The 19,794-nt window shown below is 39.6% G+C and overlaps 1 protein-coding gene across 1 annotated transcript; it reads right to left on the reverse strand.

Annotated features, from left to right (window-relative positions):
* Window positions 1-4,779: 4,779 nt before the first annotated feature.
* On the reverse strand, window positions 4,780-16,136 carry LOC125481572 (folliculin-interacting protein 2-like). Its single transcript, XM_048593297.1, has 5 exons — window positions 14,590-16,136; window positions 14,098-14,233; window positions 7,795-7,996; window positions 7,207-7,295; window positions 4,780-4,960 (listed from the first exon to the last, which is right to left on the reverse strand). The coding sequence occupies exons 1-5, from the start codon at window positions 14,639-14,641 to the stop codon at window positions 4,780-4,782; spliced, it is 660 nt and encodes a 219-aa protein (XP_048449254.1). The 5' UTR covers window positions 14,642-16,136.
* Between the last annotated feature and the right edge of the window lie 3,658 nt (window positions 16,137-19,794).

A 19,794-nucleotide genomic window follows, 5' to 3' on the forward strand; every position in this document is an offset into this window, starting at 1 on the left:
GAGGATTCTGAGAGATAGTATTTATGATTATTTGGAAAAGCACAGTTTGATTAGAAATAGTCAGCATGGCTTTGTGAGGGCAGGTCATACCTCACAAGCTTTATTAAATTCTTTCAGGACGTGACGAAAACACAATGAAGGTAGAACAGTGGATGTGGTGTATATGGGATTTTAGCAAAGGCATTTTCCAAGGTTCCACATGGTAGGCTCATTCAGAAAGTAAGGAGGCATGGGATTCAGGGAAATTTGGCTGTCTGGATACAAAACTGGCTGTCCAATAGAAGACAGAGGGTGGTAGTAGATGGAAAGTATTCAGTTTGGAACTAGGTGACCAGTGGTGTTCTGCAGGGATCTGTTCTGGGACCTCTGCTCTTTGTGATCTTTATAAATGACTTGGATGAGGAAGTGGAAGGGTGGGTTAGTAGGTTTGCCGATGACATGAAGGTTGGAGCAGTTGTGGACAGCATGGAGGGCTGTTGTAGATTGCAAAGGGGCATTGACAGAACTCAGAGCTGGGCAAAGAAGTGGCAGATGGAATGTAGAAAAGTATGAAGCGATTCATTTTGGAAGGTTGAATTTGAATGCAGAATACAGGGTTAATGGCAGGATTCACGGCAGTGTGGAGGAACAGAGGGATCTTGGGGTCCACGTCCATAGATCCCTCAAAGTTGCTACCCCAAGTTGATAGGGTTGTAAAGAAGGCGTATGGTGTGTTGGTTTTCATTGGCAGGGGGATTGAGTTTCAGAGCCACGAGGTCATGCTGCAGCTCTGTAAAACTCTGGTTAGACCACACTTAGAATATTGTGTTCAGTTCTGTCACCTCATTACAGGAAAGATGTGAAAGCTTTAGAGAGGTGCAGAGGAGATTTACCAGGAAGCTGCCTGGACTGGAGGGCAGGTCTTATGAGGAAAGGTTGAGAGAGCTAGGAGCGACGAAAGAGGAGAGGTGACTTGATAGAGGTATACAAGATGATGAGAGGCATGGATAGAGTGGATAGTCAGAGACTTTTTCCCAGGGTGGAAATGACTATTACGAGGGGGCATAATTTGAAGGTGATTGGAGGAAAGTATAGGGGAGATGTCAGAGGTAGATGCATGGAATGCGCTGCCGACAGTGGTAGTGGAGTCAGATCCTTTCGAGACTTTTAAGCGACTCTTGGATAGGCACATGGAGGATAACAAAACGTAGGGTATGCAGGGTAGACTGATCTTAGTTGGATAATAGGTCGGCACAACATCGTGGGCGGAAGGGGCTGTACTGTTCTATGTTCTAGAATCAAAGAAACAAGAACTGCAATTGTCAAAAAATATGGTGGGTGTGAACACGATAGATAAATGGTCTACATCCGTTCAGATTTCTGTGTTCTATAAAACATTCCTTTTCAAAAACAAAATCTCCATTTAAAGCCATTCAAGGAGATGTTAAATATTCCAGTTCACTTCATTTGCACAGCAAGGAAACATCCTCCGTTGATTACCTCCCACTGCCTTCAGCTGGCTGAGTCAAGTGGTAGTCGACATGAAGGAGCACTGATTTAAAGAAATGTTGAGGGCAGAAAGAGCAAGGATTCTACTGTCAGGGGAGTTCCAAGCTCTTCTTCATGAATGGCTGAATAACTTCACACTGAAATGGTTAAATTGTAGGGGACATAACTGTGGGTTTGCAGCAGGTGGTGAAAGAACCAATAATTTTTTTTAAAAAGTTCTCATAGGTCTGTCTGCAACAGTATTGATAGTCCTTTTGGAATCTTATCACACCACAAATACTGTTCACTGTTTGCAGCACAACCATCATGCTGAGAAATCATGACTGATCTAGCAGCTCAGAACTGGGAATCGATGGGCGCCATCAACAGCAGAATTGATTTTTATTATAATTTCTTGCCTCATGGCCTAGCACATTCCTCATCACGAATGGTATTGGCAAGAAAAGAAACCACCATGGTTCAATGACAGCACTGGTTCAATGACAGCACTGGTTCACAGATCATGTCAAAATAGCACCAGTGCCAACCTGGTGAATCTACAGCTTCAGATTAAAATACCTTATTCAATCAAATAACACCTTAAATTAAGCAGTGGATGTTGTTTACAGTGACCTTCACAGTATTCGGTACCATTCATAACTCCTTGGATACTGAAGCATTTCACTCTCATGAGGAGAAAAGACCTGAAGGACATTCAGGATTTGGGCTGATAAAGTCAGTCTATGTCAATTTCCAAAAAAAAAGGGAGAATCTAACCATCACCTGATGGCATTCAAATTGCTGACCACCTCAAAGTCCAGGAGAGGGGTACACCATTGACCAGAAGATAAACATGTGTAGTACGACAGGGGCGGTGTAGGCGGAGGTGACTGACCCACCTGTTGACTCTTCTGACTTGGGCCTTAGAGGCGCTTGGACAATTCTGGGCTGGGATGAAACACTCGCCACTAATCAAGCTGAGTGCAGCTCGAAATGGTGCTTAAAAAAGCAGCTTGACACCGTCCAGGTCAAAATCAACTTGCATGATCAGCATCCTAACCGCCACCTTAAACCTTCAGGTCTTTTAGCACAGACAATGGTAGCAGTATGTGCCATCTACAAGTTGCTTTGCACCAACTCACCACGTCTCCTTTGATTGCACCTTCCAAACGTGCAAATTATACCACTAAGCTGGAGGCAGAAGACACGTAGAATCACCGATTACAAGTGGCTTGAAAGAAAGCTTACAACCCAACTTGGAAACATGCTGCCATTTCATTATCACTGGTGGAAAAATCATGGAATTTCCTAATAGCTCAATGGAAGTACCTTCACCCTATAGACAGCAGTATTTAAGAAGGCACATGAAGTGCAGTTAGGAATCAGCAACAAACGCTAGCCTTGCCAGTGATGCCCACATTCCATGAATGAGTTTTTTTTTTTTTTAAAATGCTGTTGCTCAAGAGAAAAATCTAAATGCTTCAAATGCATTGATGGTTTAATGTTCTTGCGAAGATTTGTAGGTCGGGTTGCGGACGGGGTTGTTGGCTTGCTTACCGAGCTGGCTGGTTATTGTACAGACATTTCATCACCATGCCAGGTAACATCTTCAGTGCAGCCTCCGACGAAGTGATGTTCTATTCCGCTAAGTACTTTTATCATCCAGTCTGTTAAGTTGGGTTGTGTCATTTCCAGTTCTGTTTTGCATCTGTTTGTAAATGGGGTCCAATTCCACATGTTTATTGATTGCATGACAGGTTAAAAACCAGGCTTCTAGGAATTCCCATGCACGTCTGTGGTTGGCTTCAGCTAGGATGGTCATGTTGTCCCACTTAAATTGATGGCCTCCATTGTTCGAGTGCACCAAGATGAGGGAAAGTTTGTCGTGTCGTTTTGGCATTGTCTATCTAGTAGATGAAGTTGTTAGGATATCCATTGTTAGCAAAGACCTTGGAAAGGTGCCCTTCCTCCTTCTTGCGTAGTTCTCGCATGTTGCAGGGAGTTGTGGCCCGTTTGAACAGGTGTTCTATCACAGCTTTGTTTGTGGATATTGAGGTGATTGCTGAGGAAGTGGAGAATTTGGTTAGTGTGGGTTGCTTTCCTATATACTGTGGTTTGGAACTCCTCGTTGGTGATTCGTTCTACCCCGACGTCTAGAAACGGAAGTTCATTGTTGTCTTCCTCTTCTCTCTTAAATTTGATCCTGGTGGTGAAAATGTTGATGAGATAGTGTCCTTCTAACTCGGTGCGTTTAATGACGACAAGTGTGTTGTCCACGTATCGGATCCACAGTTTTGTCTGTACGAGGAAGACGGTAGTGTGTTCCAGTCTTTGTATGACTGCCTCTGTAGACCAAATCCTCAATTTCCACAGCAATCACCCATGACACTATTCAAACAGACCACAGCTCACTGCCACACACCAGGACTATGCAGGAAGGAGGAAGAGCACCTATACAAGGTCTTTGCTAACAACAGATATCCCAACAACTTCATCTGTAGGTACCTACAAGATAGACAATGCCAAGAGGACACAGTATGCCCCAATTCACTGACCACACTACCCTGTATCAAGAACATATCAGAACTGGCAATCCTATGACCACTAGGAATCACAGCAGCACACAAACCCACAGCCACACTACAACAAACACTCACAAGGACCAGAGACCCCGTACCTATGACATGCAGGACCAGAATTCACAAAATACCTTGCGATGACTGCAGCAAACATTACATTGGCCAGACCGGAAGAAAACTAACCATCAAGATATACAAACACCAGCTAGCAGCAAAACGACACGACAAACTTTCCCTCATCTCAGCGCACTTGGACAATGAAGGCCATCAATTTAAATGGGACAACTTGACCAGCCTAGCTCAAGACAAACACAGACATGCACGGGAATTCCTAGAGGCCGGTTTTCAACCTGTAATGCAATCAACAAACATGTGGAATTAGACTCCATTTACAAACACATGCAAAACAAAACTGGAAATGACACAACCCAACTTAACAGACTGGATCATACAAACACCAAGCGGAATAGAACAACATCAACTTCATTGGAGGCTGCACTGATGTTACTTCGCATGGTGATGAAATATCTATATGATAACTAGCCAGCTCAGTGAGCAAGCCAACAACCGCCAAGATAGCTGTTCAATACTGTATCTACATAGGAGTGAGAGAGCAGACATTGCCACAAATGACCACTATGGAGAATTTGTCTGGAAGTGTTACCAATATTAAACTGAACTTTGAGCATTTTAACATTACTGACTCTGCCAATGAAATTAAGTTTTTTGACGTTTACGCAAACATTCTAAGATGACCATATACATACTGATTCTTTGACATATATTCTATCAGCAAGGTGAAATCTCTGATAAAGCAATGGCATAGCCGACTCTTCTCTGATGTGTTGAACATCATTGTAAGCCATGCAGGCTCTGTGATCCTTGGAACTGTGTAAAGATTGTATACAGTGGACCTGCAGAGAAAACACAATTTATAAATTAACTATTCCTTAAAAGCATTTTCCAGTCACTGAACGTTACATACAACTTATGCGATCCTTTAATTAGTTGCAACATATGCACAAAAAAGTATAAATCACAAAGCAAACAAGTACTTTCAACAATTTCAAATGATATTTATAAAATTATTCTTAAGAGTTTATGCACAATAAAATTTAAGTTAACATATAACTTTCCAATTTTTTTTAACCTTAACAGAATAAATTGAAGCGATTTGTGCAGTTAACACAGTTTGTCTCTCTGTAATCCAACAACCTTGGGACCTGCTCTTTGCTGGATGGGAGAATTTGTCAGGCCATGGGAGATCATGTCAGGGCTAGCACAGGAGTTTTCAAATGCACATTTAGAAAACACTGTGCAACATAAAATAAGATCTTAAAAAAAGTTATTTTAGGGAATGGAAAAGATCTTGTTAGCTGCTATTTCTAGATCTTGTGAACATTTCAAAAACAAGACTGACCGCAGAATGACAAAAGATGGCCAACAGAAACAGGAAATAAGTTACACAGAGATCATACTTCTCTCATTTGTAAATTGCATCCTAGCTACGTATATTATACAGAATTAGTTTTGTAAAACCCATCAGGTACACTAAGGTTCTTTAGGAGAGTGAGTGAACAAATAGGCAGAAATGAAGCCCATAAAGTGGGCAAAATGGGTTGATCGTGCTGAAAGCAGCCCATGACATGACATGACTTGACATGACATGGCCTGGTGTGTAGGGGTGGGTAATGGACACAGAAGGTGATGTTCAGGTTCTAAAATTATCAAAAAGATTTAAAGACCCGTGTAGCAAACGTAGAGAGAGAAAGATAGTAATATACGTCAGGAAGACAGACTAGTGAAATGGGCAGATATGGCAGATGAAATTTAATGCAAGTAAGTGTAAAGTAATTCAGTTAGGCAGGATGAGGAGTGGCAATGTAAACTAAACTAGTATATTTTTCCAGGAGGGTTAGAACAGCAAGACCAGAGAATGGATGTGCACAATATTCAATGGTGACAATTCAAGTTAAGGGTGATAACAAAAAGTGAGTCCTTGGCTTTAATAGTTTCTTACAAGAGACGAAAGATGTGTGAACAGAAAGAGAAGCCATATAATTGTCTGGCTACAGTTAAACAGATAAGAATGGAGCCAAATACGTGCAGTTCTAACTTGCTGAACAAAGTGGAAAGATAGAGATGGAGAATCAACAATGCCAAAAGCTCCAGACAGATCAACGAGGAGTAGAGATAGTTTACTTTTGTCAAAGTCATGTTTGATGAACGATTAATGAATCGTGTGTATTTTACAGTAAGAATACAAGAAAATACAGTGAAAAGCTTTCATTTGTGCCACGATTCAGTGCCATTTTGAATATTTTAAAGAATAAGGAAAGAAAAATATAGTTTAAAGAGAGCCTATTAGTCCTGAGGCATGTTATCATCAACAACACCTGCGCCGCCAGCCCCTTTCCACCGCTTTGCCGCCATCTACAGTGCATCTGACCAATGAAGTCGCCAATCTTCAGGCGCCACCTTTTGCCGTTGGCTGACACTCCTTTGCCACTGCCTCACGGCCACCTGTGCAGATTAACCAATGTTGCATCCCTCGCTGCTGGGACCACCTCAACGTCACTGTGATATGCTTCCGCCACTGCCAGAGCCTGATCCAACCAATGACTAAGTCGCCATCTTTCACTGCCGGGCCTACCCCACCGATGTCACCTCTGCCAATATATAACCATGATAACCAGGTCTTGTGTGATTAGGATGGAAACTTGATTGAAAAGATGCAATCACAGGTGATATAAGCATGGATATGGATAACCAATCTTGGCCATGCTGTAACATCTCACCGTCAATTCAGAAATAATTCTAAATGTCTTCTTTATGAAATAGTTGTCCAGGTAATTCAAGCAAATAGTATTACATTATTTTGATCAAGGTCAGGGAACAGCCAGACTCCAGTGGATGCCAAATTTAAAGGCAATTTACATATTGGCTTTTAATATTATTAATATTGCAATAATGAACTCTTCAATGAAAGGAATCACAGTACTCGTAAGTATAGCAAACATTCTTTTCAGATAATAGTTTCAGCAATGGCATGAGGTTGCAAAAAGAAAGAAAGAAAGAAAGAAAGAAAGAAAGAAAGAAAGAAAGAGAGTGGTGCTCAAATACAGGAGAACAGAACAACACTGATCTCTTCATGTCTCACCTGAATTCTCCCAGGCCCTCCATTACCTGGCTGATGTAAATCTGCACTCTCTGATTAGATTCTGCAATCCTTCTGCAGGTAATCATTGCCTACCAAAAAAAAAATTAAAGAACAATGTACATTAAATTCTTTTATTAGAGCATGGGCTCAAAATTTTGATTAGTGAAAACCCACCCACACTAAATTTTATCTCACAAATATCTGTAAGATAAATACAATGTCAAACTACTTCATTTGCATCAACGCACCCCAACCTCACCTCATGAAGGGGTCTCTATGATGGAAATTCTCCTATTCTCAACAAAAGATTAACTTCGCTTTAGTTATGGCAACCTTGGGGAGCTATGGGCAACTCCAGAGGAGTGATGACTAATATAGTTGAAACAATCTCAACAGAAATTCTTAAAACCTGCAGGTGGGATACGGTCAATAAAATAAATCCAAAATAGATTAAACTTTACTAAGATTACGTAATTTTATAGAATTTTTAATAGGGGAAACTCCAGGCAATCACTTGTCTTGAACACATCTAGCAATATAACCAATAGACTTTGATAAAAATATTGTAAAATTATAATTTCTTGGTACCTTCTCAATGGCACTCTTTAGCTTGTTTAGATGGGTCTCAAAGAGAGGAAAATGTGAAAAGAAGAACTCCTGGAAAGTCCTGTTTTCCTCTTCCTTCTCTGGCAGAGAGAAAACAACACTAACCGCTATCTTCTTCCTTCTGACCATCTGAGGGTTTGAAGCATAGCTCTCATCTGCCATACTGAATGTCTCCTCAGTTGACCTTGTAAATAAGGAAAGGTTAAACATAAAAGGCCAAAATCAACTATGAAAACATGAATATATGCACATATTGATATTTAGTTCAGAAGTATAGGCTCACAAATTTTAATTTGAGAATTAAAATAGAAGACCTAGAGATAAGCAAATAAAATATGTCATACAGGAATGAGAAAAAGCAACGTAGTGAAGGATGCAAATCTCAAGGGGATATAGGAGTAGAGGAACCAAGGGGTGAGAAGTGCACAAGTTGAAGGTGGTAGGGCAGGTTGAGAAATCAATTAATATGGCGCAAGGGAACCTGGGCTTTATACAGTACAACAGCAAGGACATTGTGGTGGACCTTTGCAAAACACTGGTTCAATCTCAACTGGAATAGTGCGTCCATTCTAGGCAACAAGCTTTAAGTGCATACAGACAAGATTTACAAGAATGGTTCTGGGAATGAGTTACAAAGACGGAATGGGCAAGTTGGGGCAGCTAGACTTGGAGAAGATGAGAGAAAGTTTAAGCAAAAAGGACTTGAAATTGTGTTGCATTAGTTGGGAAGTTAACATTTCACGATTTAGTTTAGTTACAATCACACAACAGAAGAATATTCCTTGACCAATATAGTATATTGCTTGGCTTTAAGTGTAACCATTGCAGATTTTAGTACTTCAATATCAAGGGACTATCCTCAGCTTCACTTGATCCTAATGTTTTAGTATTAGTTACAAGACCAAGGGGCCTTGTTTTGCTTATTTATATTTAATATCCAAACTTATAAGGTTTGAGATCCTCCAGCTTATAGCCCTTTTTAAGGATCATAATCAAGCTATGCCCTTGTTCTGGAGTTGTTGTAAGTTGTTCTAGAAAATAATAACATTTTGACTAAATGCAACATTTGAAATGTGTTTAAGTTTGTAATTGTTTAATCCTTTAGACCTGCATCATCCAAGAAGTTGAAAAAAAAAATCAAAAATTTGTTAAAAAAAAAAAAAACACTTTACAATTTCAATAATTCCAGAATGGATTCAACTTTATACAAATCCCACCCGTACCATGTTGCAGCTTTACCAAATTATGCATTTTTAAAAATGCTTTAAAACAGAGCAAACATACAAACCTCATGCAACCAGACTTAAGAATATTTCACAATTTCACTGTTTCTACATCCTGTATAACAACATTTTTTAAAAAACAGTACTGGTATTTGTATTAGTTGTGATACAAGACCAGGCTGATATACTGCAGTCATGAGTTCAAACGCCAACATGGTAACCGGGGCAATTTATAAATCGAGAATATAGAACTAGTCCCAGAACGGAGATCCTGTTGACCATCATCGACTGGTTTTAAAAACCCATCTGACTCACTAATGCCCCTTGGAGAAGGAAAATCTGCCATCCTTACTTGGTCTGACCTACATGCCAGTGCAGTAATGTGATTGACTCTTAACTGCCCTGTGAAGTTGATCTGCAATCTACCCAAGTCAACTAGAGACAGCTACAAATGCTACCTTTGTCAGTGATGCCCACATGAAAGAAAAATTGAGACATGAATGGAAATTGTGAAACCTGAAAAACTGTCCGAGAACCAAGCCATATCCTACTGTAGGCTTTCAATTGGCACAAGACTTCAACAAGGTAGCTGTCATAGATCTAAAGGAATGGAACACTGATACTTTCATTCTACATTTTATGGAGCTGGTGACCAAATTTACTCTATAATAATATTCAAAGGCAAAACTGTTTTGCACAAAATCATAAGAGGTGATTCTGCACAGGATTTAGACTTGTAAGGCAGGGGGGTGGTTTGACTGAGGGGGCTAAGTTTTGGATGTACCAGAGGGCAAAAAGAGAGAAGGTGGGGAATAAGGAAAAGAAAGTGAGGGAAAGCTTGAGTAGTGACAACAAAAAAAGGGATTATCTTCCCATGGGCAAGAGAGAGAGGTAACAGCAGGATTAAAAGTTGTATGTATGTAATTGCACAGAGTATAGTGAACAAAAACTGGGGAACTGGAAGCAGAAATTGCTCGAGGATAGGACATAGTAGCATTGACAGATGCATGGCTCAACAGAACAGGACTGGATCTTTTGCATCCCTTGAATAAGATGCAGCTACTGAATTAGAAGCAATATGGTTGCCGGTGATAAATAGGAAAGGAGCAATGACCTTGTTGGATATTTATTACAGACATCCAAACAGTAGGAAGTAGTAGAGATGTGTACGCAGATTATGGAAATCTGCAGGACATGTAGGGTTGAGATAGTTGATGATTTCAATTACCCTACAGTAGACCAGAGGGCACGGAAGGTGAGAAATTTCTGCAACGCGTGCAGGAGAACCTTCTGGAACAGTATATTTTCAATCCTACCAGGGAGGGAGCTGTGATGGTTCTGGTCCTAGCAAATAAGGCAGGCCAAGTAGGGAACATTACAGTGGGGGAACAATTGGGAAATAGCTATCATAATATAATAAAGTTCAACATTAAATTGAAAAAGAATAACAGTCAAGTATTAAGATCCCAGACTGGAAAAGGGCAGATTTTAGGGGTCTAGAAGTTTAACCGGAACAGGTTGATTAGTGGATGAAACAGTGGATGAAAAATGGCAGACTTTCAAAAAGAGAGATTAGTAGTGTACAAGCTAGGTATACACCCATGAGAAATAAATATGGGATATCCAAAGCTCGCATACCCTGGATGACGAAGGACACTGGTAAGAAAATAAAAGAAAAAAAAAAAAAGAGACATGAATGATGTCTGCCAGAATAACTGTAGCAATATAAATCAGGAAGGGTATTTCAAATGCAGGAGAGGGTCTAAAGCTGGATTGGGAAGGCTAAGAGGAAGCATGAGGAAAGGCTGTGCTAAAACAAATAGTAAAATGTTCTTCAAACCTAATAACAGTAAAAAGATTAGTGAAGGATAGAGTGGAGCCCATAAAGGGACAAGCAGGGCAAGCTTCTTACTGAAGCAAAAAGGGTATGGAAAAGGTGCAAATAAGTACTTTGCTTCTGTCTTTACCTAATTAGAAAATGGTGACAATGGCCGGGTTGAGTGTTGAGCAACCAAGCAGTATAGTAATTGATAAAGAGGTCTTAAAAAGGCTGACAGCAATCCAGGTAGAGAAGTCGCCAGGCCTGAACAGGATGCATCCTCGATTGTCGAGAGATCTAAGAGCGGAGCCATTGACAGAAATTTTCCAGGCCCCTTGAACACAGGATTAGTCCTGGGGACTGAACAATTGCAAATGTGACACTGTTGTTTAAGAAAAAGGCAAGAAATAATCCACAAAACTACAGACCTGACAGTTTGCCATCAATAGTGGGAAAACCAACTGGGGCCATAAAATAGGATAAAAAGGTAAACATTGTCTTTTTCTCAAAGTGTGTCAACGTGGCTTCGTAAAGAGCAGGTCACATCTTGACAAATTTAATTCTGAGTACTTTGATAAGGTGACATAGGCAGTGGATGAGGGCAGTACTGTGGATATTGTATATTTGGACTTCCAGAAAGCATTTGATCTGGTGCCATATGGCAGGTTGGTTAGCAAATTAGAAATGTTTGGAATTGACAGGTCCTTAGCAGCATCGATTAGAGGTTGGTTAAAAGATAGGAAACAGTGGGTAGGTATAGATGGGAATGCCACATATCAGAGATGAGCTGAAAATGGTGTTTCCCATGCACTGGTGTTGGGACCCCTGTTTTTCTGATTTATACAAGTGATTGAGATGGGTGTTTAGGACAAAATCTCTATATTTGCAAATGATACTAAGCTAGGGAGAATAGTGAATTTGAGGATGACACGGAGGAACTGGAGAAGGACATTGACAAGTTGGCCATATGGGCAGACAGTTGGCAAATGATTTTCAATGCAGAGAAATGGTGGTAATACATTTTGATAAAAGAAACACGGAAAGACAATGCAGGCTCAATGGTACAACTCTGAGGGGAATACAGGAGCTGAGGGACCTTGGGGTTCACGTGCATAATTCTCTGAAGGTGACCAGACAAGTTTAAACAGTTCTTATGAATTTTAGATACAAGGAAACATTAGAAAAATTGGGCTTATCCTCCCTGGAGCAGAGAAGATTAAGATATGACCTCACTAGGTGTTCAAAATTCTGGCAATTTTTACAGGATAAACGAAGGATATAGTGTTTCCAATAGTTGGTACATTAGTAACTAGGGGTCACAATTTCAAGACTGCCATCAAGACAGCTAGGATGAGATGAGGAGAAACTTCTTTATTCAGTTGTTGGGATTCAGAATGCATTGCCTGGAAGAGTAGAGGAGGCAGAATCCAGGAGGTTTCAAAACAGCTGAATATATATTTGAAATTGATTAATTTAGAGGGCTATTGAGATAGGGCTAGAAAATGGGACTAGTTGTGTAGCTCTTTCAGGAGACAGTACCAACATGATGGATTGATTGGCCTCCTTCTGTACTGTAAAATTAGATGCTTCTGTTTATTTTTGTTTTAAAGTAAAGTAAACTCTTTCCAAGCATTCAAGCACCACACAAAGGAAAACAATTTAAAGTGCTCTAAGACAACCGAATGGTCAGTGATAAACAAGTGTTTGATTTAATGGGAACTTTACCAAATAACAGATTTGAGATATGAGCCTGACATCAATCAATCAATCATTTGGTCCTGACAGTACATGCCTCTTCCCTGAAAGAGGCAAGTAAGAAAAACATTTATTTTCCCCTAAGAGGATAGCAAAGTTACAATAACAGATAAAGGTTGGGTCTGTGGATAATTAACTTAAAAGAACCAGTCAGGAGATAACGGGAGGTGACATCAGTCAATGTTCATCATCCTTTAAAGCCAATTAGAGATTGATCTTGCATCTTAAACCAATTAGCGATAAATCACACCAAATTTCATCTCAAGTACAAGGATATAATTGATCAAATTGCAGGTTATAGCTTGGAAACAGCAAAGTAGCAGCAGCTTTTGGTGACCATGCTGAAGTTATCCTGTTGCCCAAAAGTAAGACGACCTCCGCGGTGTGGAGAGAGGCCAAGTGTCAACCTGCCCCAAATTGAAGCAAGCAAGAGATGCAGTACATCTGCAAAATCACTCCCCTGCTTTGAGAAGCATTGTTTTATCTGAAGTAATATTTCCTGAGTTACTGTACCATTACGGTAACCTGTTGCCTTACTGGATAAAATCTCAAATGAACAAATTAATAGAGGGATTGAGGCTTAAATTATGACCAAAAAACCTTACAAATCATGAGGAAATAGATAGAAGTGAGAAATTGTTTCAAATGGCAGAAGCAGTTGAGAACTAGAAGATACCAATTTAACATGAATAGCGAAAGGACAAATGATGACAAAATCTCTTTCATTTTAGAATCACAACAAAAGAGTCTGCTGGAGGTATATTCAAGTAACTGTTAGAGTTGGAGGTGAGGTTGAAGACAGGTTGAGAGCATTATGAAGAAAAAGAGCAGGATTAGTAGAGTGGATCGGAGAGAGACTTGGTCGCACTGAGCTGAATAGTCCCATTCTGTGCTGTAACCATTCTATGACTTGCAGTTCTGATAACTTGCATTTATATAGCACCTTTGATGAAGTTATCAAGGCAGTTCATAGGAGTGGATCAAACAACATTTGAGTCACAAAGATATTAGAACATATGATGACCAAAAGCGCAACCACAACAGCAAATGATTAAAGTTATTCCGAATCACCTTCCAACAATTCCATTAGTATTACAGTTTATTTTATCAATCATGCAGATCACCCTCTCTAGTAACAATACTCTGAGGTCTACTTCCCACTAGCAGAATACAGTTTCACCTCCATGATTTTCACACAGACATTCTTGTAGATATTTTTAAATCAGCTAATTCAGAAATGTTGTTAATACACACCTCTGGAGCATGTAGGACAGGAACCCAGGCTTTTTAGAAGCCATTCTTATAGACTTTCTCACTCTGAATAATATCACTAATTTGTAGGTATTTTAAACAGCATGTTTTAATTATGTCATCGTTACCCAATTTAATTACTTCAAAAAAAGTTCAATTGCCATTCTTAATCATTTACCATTACCAGTTCATTCCTTCAGAATGAATGCAAAATTACATTGGAAACAATAAACTTACCACCTTGGAAAAATGCCATTTTCAAGACTGGTAGTCTGATTTCGTAGCCAGCGTCGCTGGAAACTACTGGCACAGCTACTGGTGGAAGAGGAATTTGGAGAAGGGAATGGTGTAATTAACAGACTACTGAGGGATGCTGCAAGATAAAAAAAATGAAAAGATCATTATGAACCACGACCACAGACTGCTTCATTGAGCAATTGCACAATTTACAGTGATATGACAACAGCAAGTTATTTTCCAACTGCGGCAATATAGTTTCTGAAACAGAAAATAATCCATTAGTGAAAATTAGGAGCCTCTGCAACTCAAAAGTTCTATAAAATATGATTTAAGTACATAACTTTTAATTCCTTCTAGTTTTCATTTTTACAATAAATCTGGTGAAAAGTTACTATTTCAAGTACAATTGGCAGTTTTAAAAATGATCTAATATTTTGGTTTAAAATTAGATTTCTTTGATCTTAACATCCAAAAAAATGCAATAAATACCTGACCGTGCTATTCCACTATCTCCATCCTCATTTTGACCTCGGCTTGGCATATCTACAGGTGTACTATGAGCTGCAAGTAGAAAGTTCCATCAGGACATTCATTTCACAAAATCCAATTCTCATAGTTCACTTTTGTTGCCAGCAGATAGGTAGCAATTCCTCCAAAGGAAAGATGGGTTTTAGCAAAAATATAGACAAAATTTTTAGATCAAGCACAGGTGCAGCATTACAGGAAAAGTAATGATAGGCAGTAACACAGTCAGATCTCTAGAACAATGGTCTAAATTTTGAAACACTTACAACACAAAATGTCTCAAACAACATACACATCTAACCAAAATGCAATCACAGGATATCGCTGCTACACAAGATACTATGGCAATTATGCTGTGTAGAGATACAATATTGTTGCCCTATTACTGCACTGTCACAAATTTAATCTATGCTGTTCAAGTCATTGTTCCTTTTGAACATCTTTGCTGCATGCTGTGCATTACGTTCTTGGTGCAGCTGTTTTTGTGAAAAACACCGCCATCCACAGAAGGGCAAAAATTCCTTTTTCCTATAACAGGTGCAAGTCTGTGAATATCATTGGATAGCACAACTGGAATCAGTTACAACTACTGTAGAAGAGCTGAAGGCTCTGACCAAGGATGGGATTTGGGGAAATCTAACAGGTAGGCATGTACTGATGTCAGGGATAATCCTCCCTTCAGCAGAGAAAGACATTGATGAAAGATATAAAACATTGAGAAAAAGCACATTTATTTGGAGCTAGCAAGAACTGCAGATGCTGGAAGCCAGAACCGATAGTGTCAAGCTGGAGGAACATAGCATGTCAGGCCTGCTGTGTTTCTCCAACTCCACACTGTATCCACATTTATTCACAGATTCATTGTGGTATTGCTTCTCATATCCTAGGACAAACCAATAAAGTAGTTTTCAATTCACAGCCGATCTCGTGCTATAATTACTCGATCAAAAAATTAAAACAGGTTGTTTCCATAAATATTACAATATTTAGGCCATAGTGTTCTCTGCTGTGTCATTCAGCACTAAAAAAAAATGTAAAGGAGATGAAACTGCAAAATGACAAACATCTGCAGATAGGTTGGCCGGTGGTTTGTTCTTCATTGCAGTAAGTTCATAATTATACTGGTCCTAGCAGAGCACCACCTAGAATGGTGGGAGTAGCTGGATTTAATAATTAGTGTATTATATTACAAATTAATGCTGAATTAAGAATCATTTCAATGAAGTACTTAGTTTAATTAAGCAAAGTAGTATCTCACAACCCTGATTTAGTTAGGAAATCCAATATTGAGAACGGATTTCAAATCTCGTTCACTAACTCAATTAATAAATACAAACATCGAACCATAAAACACCATTCCTTCAGAGTCTTTAAGGTTTGTTCGTGTGCGACTTCATTTTTCAATGAGTTGTAAAATGAGAAATCCATCTATGTGAATCACTTTGAAGTACATTAACACCTTCATAATTTGATGGTACACAGTACACACCAAGAAAAATATTCAAGTTATTTATGAGATAAGAGTCATAGAGACATACAGCACGGAAACAGACCCTTCAGTCCAACTCGTCTGTGCCGACCAGACAACCCAAATTAATCTAGTCCCATTTTCCAGCATTTGGCTCATATCCCTCTAAACCCTTCCTATTCATATACCCATCCAAATAAATGCCTTTTAAATGTTGTAACTGTACCAGTTCCAACACTTCCTCTGGCAGCTCATTCCATAAACACACCACCCTCTGAAAAATTTGCCCCCTAGATCCCTTTTAAATCTTTCCCATCTCACCTTAAACCTATGCCCTCTAGTTTTTGAGTCCCCCACACCTCAGGAAGAAAACTTATTTACCTTATCCATGCCCCTCATGATTTTATAAACCTCTATAAAAAAGGTACCTCTCAGCCTCCAACATCCCAGGGAAAAATAGCCCCAGTCTATTCAGTTTTCCCTATAGCTCAAACCCTCCAACCTTGGCAATATCTTTGCAAATCTTTTCTGAACCCTTTCAAGTTTTGCAACATCCTTCCTATAGCAGGGTGACCAGAACTGCACGCAGTATTCCCAATAGTGACCTAACCAATGTCCTGTGCAGCTGCAACATGATCTCCCAACTCCTATACTCAATGCACCGACCAATGAAAGCAAGCATACCATATGCCTTCTTCACTGTCCTATCTACCTGCGACTCCACTTTCAAGGAACTATGAACCTGCACTCCAAGGTATCTTTATTCAGCAACACTCCCCAGGAGCTTAAGTGTGTAAGTCGTGCCCTGAATTGCCTTTCCAAAATGCAGCATCTCATATCTATCTAAATTAAATGCCATCTGCCGCTCCTGGTGTAAATACAGATAAAACTTACTGCAGACTAAAAATCTTTCCAACCAAGCACTACACCAATGTAATGGACCTTCTATTTTTAGGTTCTTAGCTATAAATTTGGTTTTGTTTTACTTTCCTTGCTCAATAATTTAAATTGTCTTTCACGTGTTAAATACTGATGTATCAAAAACAAACTCTGGGCTTTACCATCATTAGGGGCACTTTCATTTGTGAAAAACATCACAATTTACAGGTATAAACATGAAATAATGAGCACGGGAGGGGAGAGTGACTATTCTGGACATCAAGGAAGCACTTAACTGAGTGAGGCATTGTGAAACCTTAGAAAAGTTGATTTCAACGAAACTTGAAAATTCTAGAGTGGCTGGAGTCATGGAAATGGAAGATGATTGTGGTTGCTGGCAGCCAATCTCAGCACATTGCTGACAGTGAGCAACAGGTCTAAGGCAGGCTCACACCCACCTTTAGGGCAATTACAGATACAGTCAATAAAAGGCTACCTTCCAGCAATGCTCCAAATCTATGCATTAGAAAAACTGCAGGGAGAGGAAATGGAAAGTATTATCCCATTTCCAGGACCCCTTTTCTCTCCAAAGTCCATGACCAAGTTGTGAACTCCAAACCTGTGCCTATCTTTTATGCAATACATTGCCCAAATCCTCCGAAAGAAGTTTCTTCTCAGCATCAGAGCAGCCCTTAGTTAAGTCACAAATGACATTCTACATGACTGAGACCATAGGAAACCATTTTTTCTCATCCTTTTCAATACATCTCCTTAGACTTTGACATAGCTGACCTTACTATCTTCCCCGAACGCCTCTTTACAGTTGTCTGCTCATATACACAAAATCATGTGCAATGGCTCTTCTCACATCTGCACCTCTGAAGTCACAAAAGAATTAGTCCTTGATCTGCTCTTATTTCTTACTTCATGCAACATCCTTTGAACGTGTCCAGTATTATATGCACACTGCTAGAACTACTTCATCACCACTTTTCTCAATCTCTCCATTGTCTCCAATTTGTCAGATGATACTGAATAGCAAACAAACAATCTATAAGAGCAAAACTTTCTTCTAAGCATTAAAAATACTGAAATCATGTCTTTGGCCCCAATTACTTGAATTCTTCTCTAGGAGCGAAAAGATGCTGGAAAAACTTACTACAAATCTGCTGTCACAGGCAATAGTTACTTTGATGTTGCAACTCTGCACTCTCAGGTCACCTGCTGTTGACATGCTCAACCATGATTTTGGTGCTTTTACAGTCTTGATTGTTCCAATGTTTATTGGCCAGCCTCCCTTTGTCTATCCCATAGAAATTTGAGCTCCTTCATATTGTTCTGGATCCTAAGTTGCACCAGCCCTGGTCCACTAACACCTATAGTTTTAACATTTTCATCCTTATTTCAATTTTTTTTGTTGAAACAGCCTTGCCCTTTCTAACTTGTCCCAGCCATATTATTCTCAGACACCACAGCAGTAGGCTGAAACAGCATAAGTGTAAAATCAAAAGTTCCCTTTTCACCCGAACTAAATTTGAATCAAAGCTTACAAAAAGATAAACAATTACAGTCATAGAAATCAGTGAACTCAAACCTGTGGGCTAAATAGAATCAGTTAAAGCTAATTTATAAAGTGTTCATGCTTGTTTTTTGAATTAACTCAATTATATCAAGGAGAATACAACAGTGGGATACATTTGGACTGAGTACTACACAAAACAAAACCTGTTGGAAGAGTTAGATAGAAAAGTATTGGTATAGACGCAACAGGGACAGATGGTGCAGAGTAGGACAAATACAATTTAGAATTACTGATCCATTAGTTCCTCCCAATCAAAACAGTGCAAGTAGTAGCCCCAATAATTTCAAAACTGACACCTCATTACGATTACCCCAAATCACCAATGCTCAGTTCAGGTTCTACCAGAACTCTACCAGACAAATGCAATAAACTGAGTATTACAGAACTGTTTCCCTTGACATTCAGAAAATATTTAATCCAATTGCTGCAATAAAAGGGTCCCTGGCAAAACTGAGGCCAATAGAAATCAAATGAAAAGTCTTTCTCCAGGCATACTGGAGGCAAGGTTATAGTTGACAGACAAACAGACAATGCAGTGTCCTGAATTCACTGCAGAAGTTCCTCAGGGAAGCTTCATCAGCTGATCAATCCTGAAATATTTTAATCCAGTTGAGGTTGTAGACTTGCTTGCCAAGCCAGTGTGTTTCTTTGCAGATGTTTCATCACCCTACTAGGTAACATCATCAGTGCTCTGTCCCACTTGTTATTTATATGCCTCGGTTTGCTGGGGTGGGTGGCATTACTTCCGGTTCTGTTTTTCAGTGGTTTGTATAACAGGTCCACTTCAATGCGTTTGTTGATGGAGTTCCAGTTGGAATGTCAGGCTTCCAGGAATTCCCTGGTATGTCTGTTTGGCTTGTGCTATTATTATGGATGCGTTGTCCCAGTCAAATTTGTGTCCTTCTTTGTCCATGTGTATTGAGACCAGTGAGGATTGGTCGTGTCTCTTGGTGGCTAATTGGTGTTCGTGTATCTTTATTGTCAGTTTTCTTCCAGTTTGGCCTACGTAATGTTTCTTATAGTCCTTGCATGGTATCTTGTATAATACGTTAGTGCGTCTGGCCGTGTTGTGCCTTCTTATTGTTGTCTGTCACAGATTGTGCTTATTGAGTATCCATTCTTTTTAAAAACTCCGTATGAATGCTCCTGTTCGGCTTCTGGGGTTGGGGGAGCGGTGGTGGTGCGGAGGAGAAAAGTAATTAAGTGTCTGGTCTGTATGTGCATTTCTTTCTGTATACAC

Source organism: Rhincodon typus, unplaced genomic scaffold, assembly GCF_021869965.1.
Source record: "Rhincodon typus isolate 14 unplaced genomic scaffold, sRhiTyp1.1 hic_rhity00002629, whole genome shotgun sequence".
Lineage (NCBI taxonomy): Eukaryota > Metazoa > Chordata > Chondrichthyes > Orectolobiformes > Rhincodontidae > Rhincodon > Rhincodon typus.

Excerpts from the sequence above, each read along its gene's own strand:
- LOC125481572 (XM_048593297.1), bottom strand. The coding sequence starts at position 14,641 with ATGCCAAGCCGAGGTCAAAATGAGGATGGAGATAGTGGAATAGCACGG. Across the intron at positions 7,997-14,097 it reads AATGGCATTTTTCCAAGGTG|GTCAACTGAGGAGACATTCA; the intron begins GTAAGTTTATTG and ends CTTATTTACAAG. Across the intron at positions 7,296-7,794 it reads TAAAGAGTGCCATTGAGAAG|GCAATGATTACCTGCAGAAG; the intron begins GTACCAAGAAAT and ends TTTTTTTGGTAG.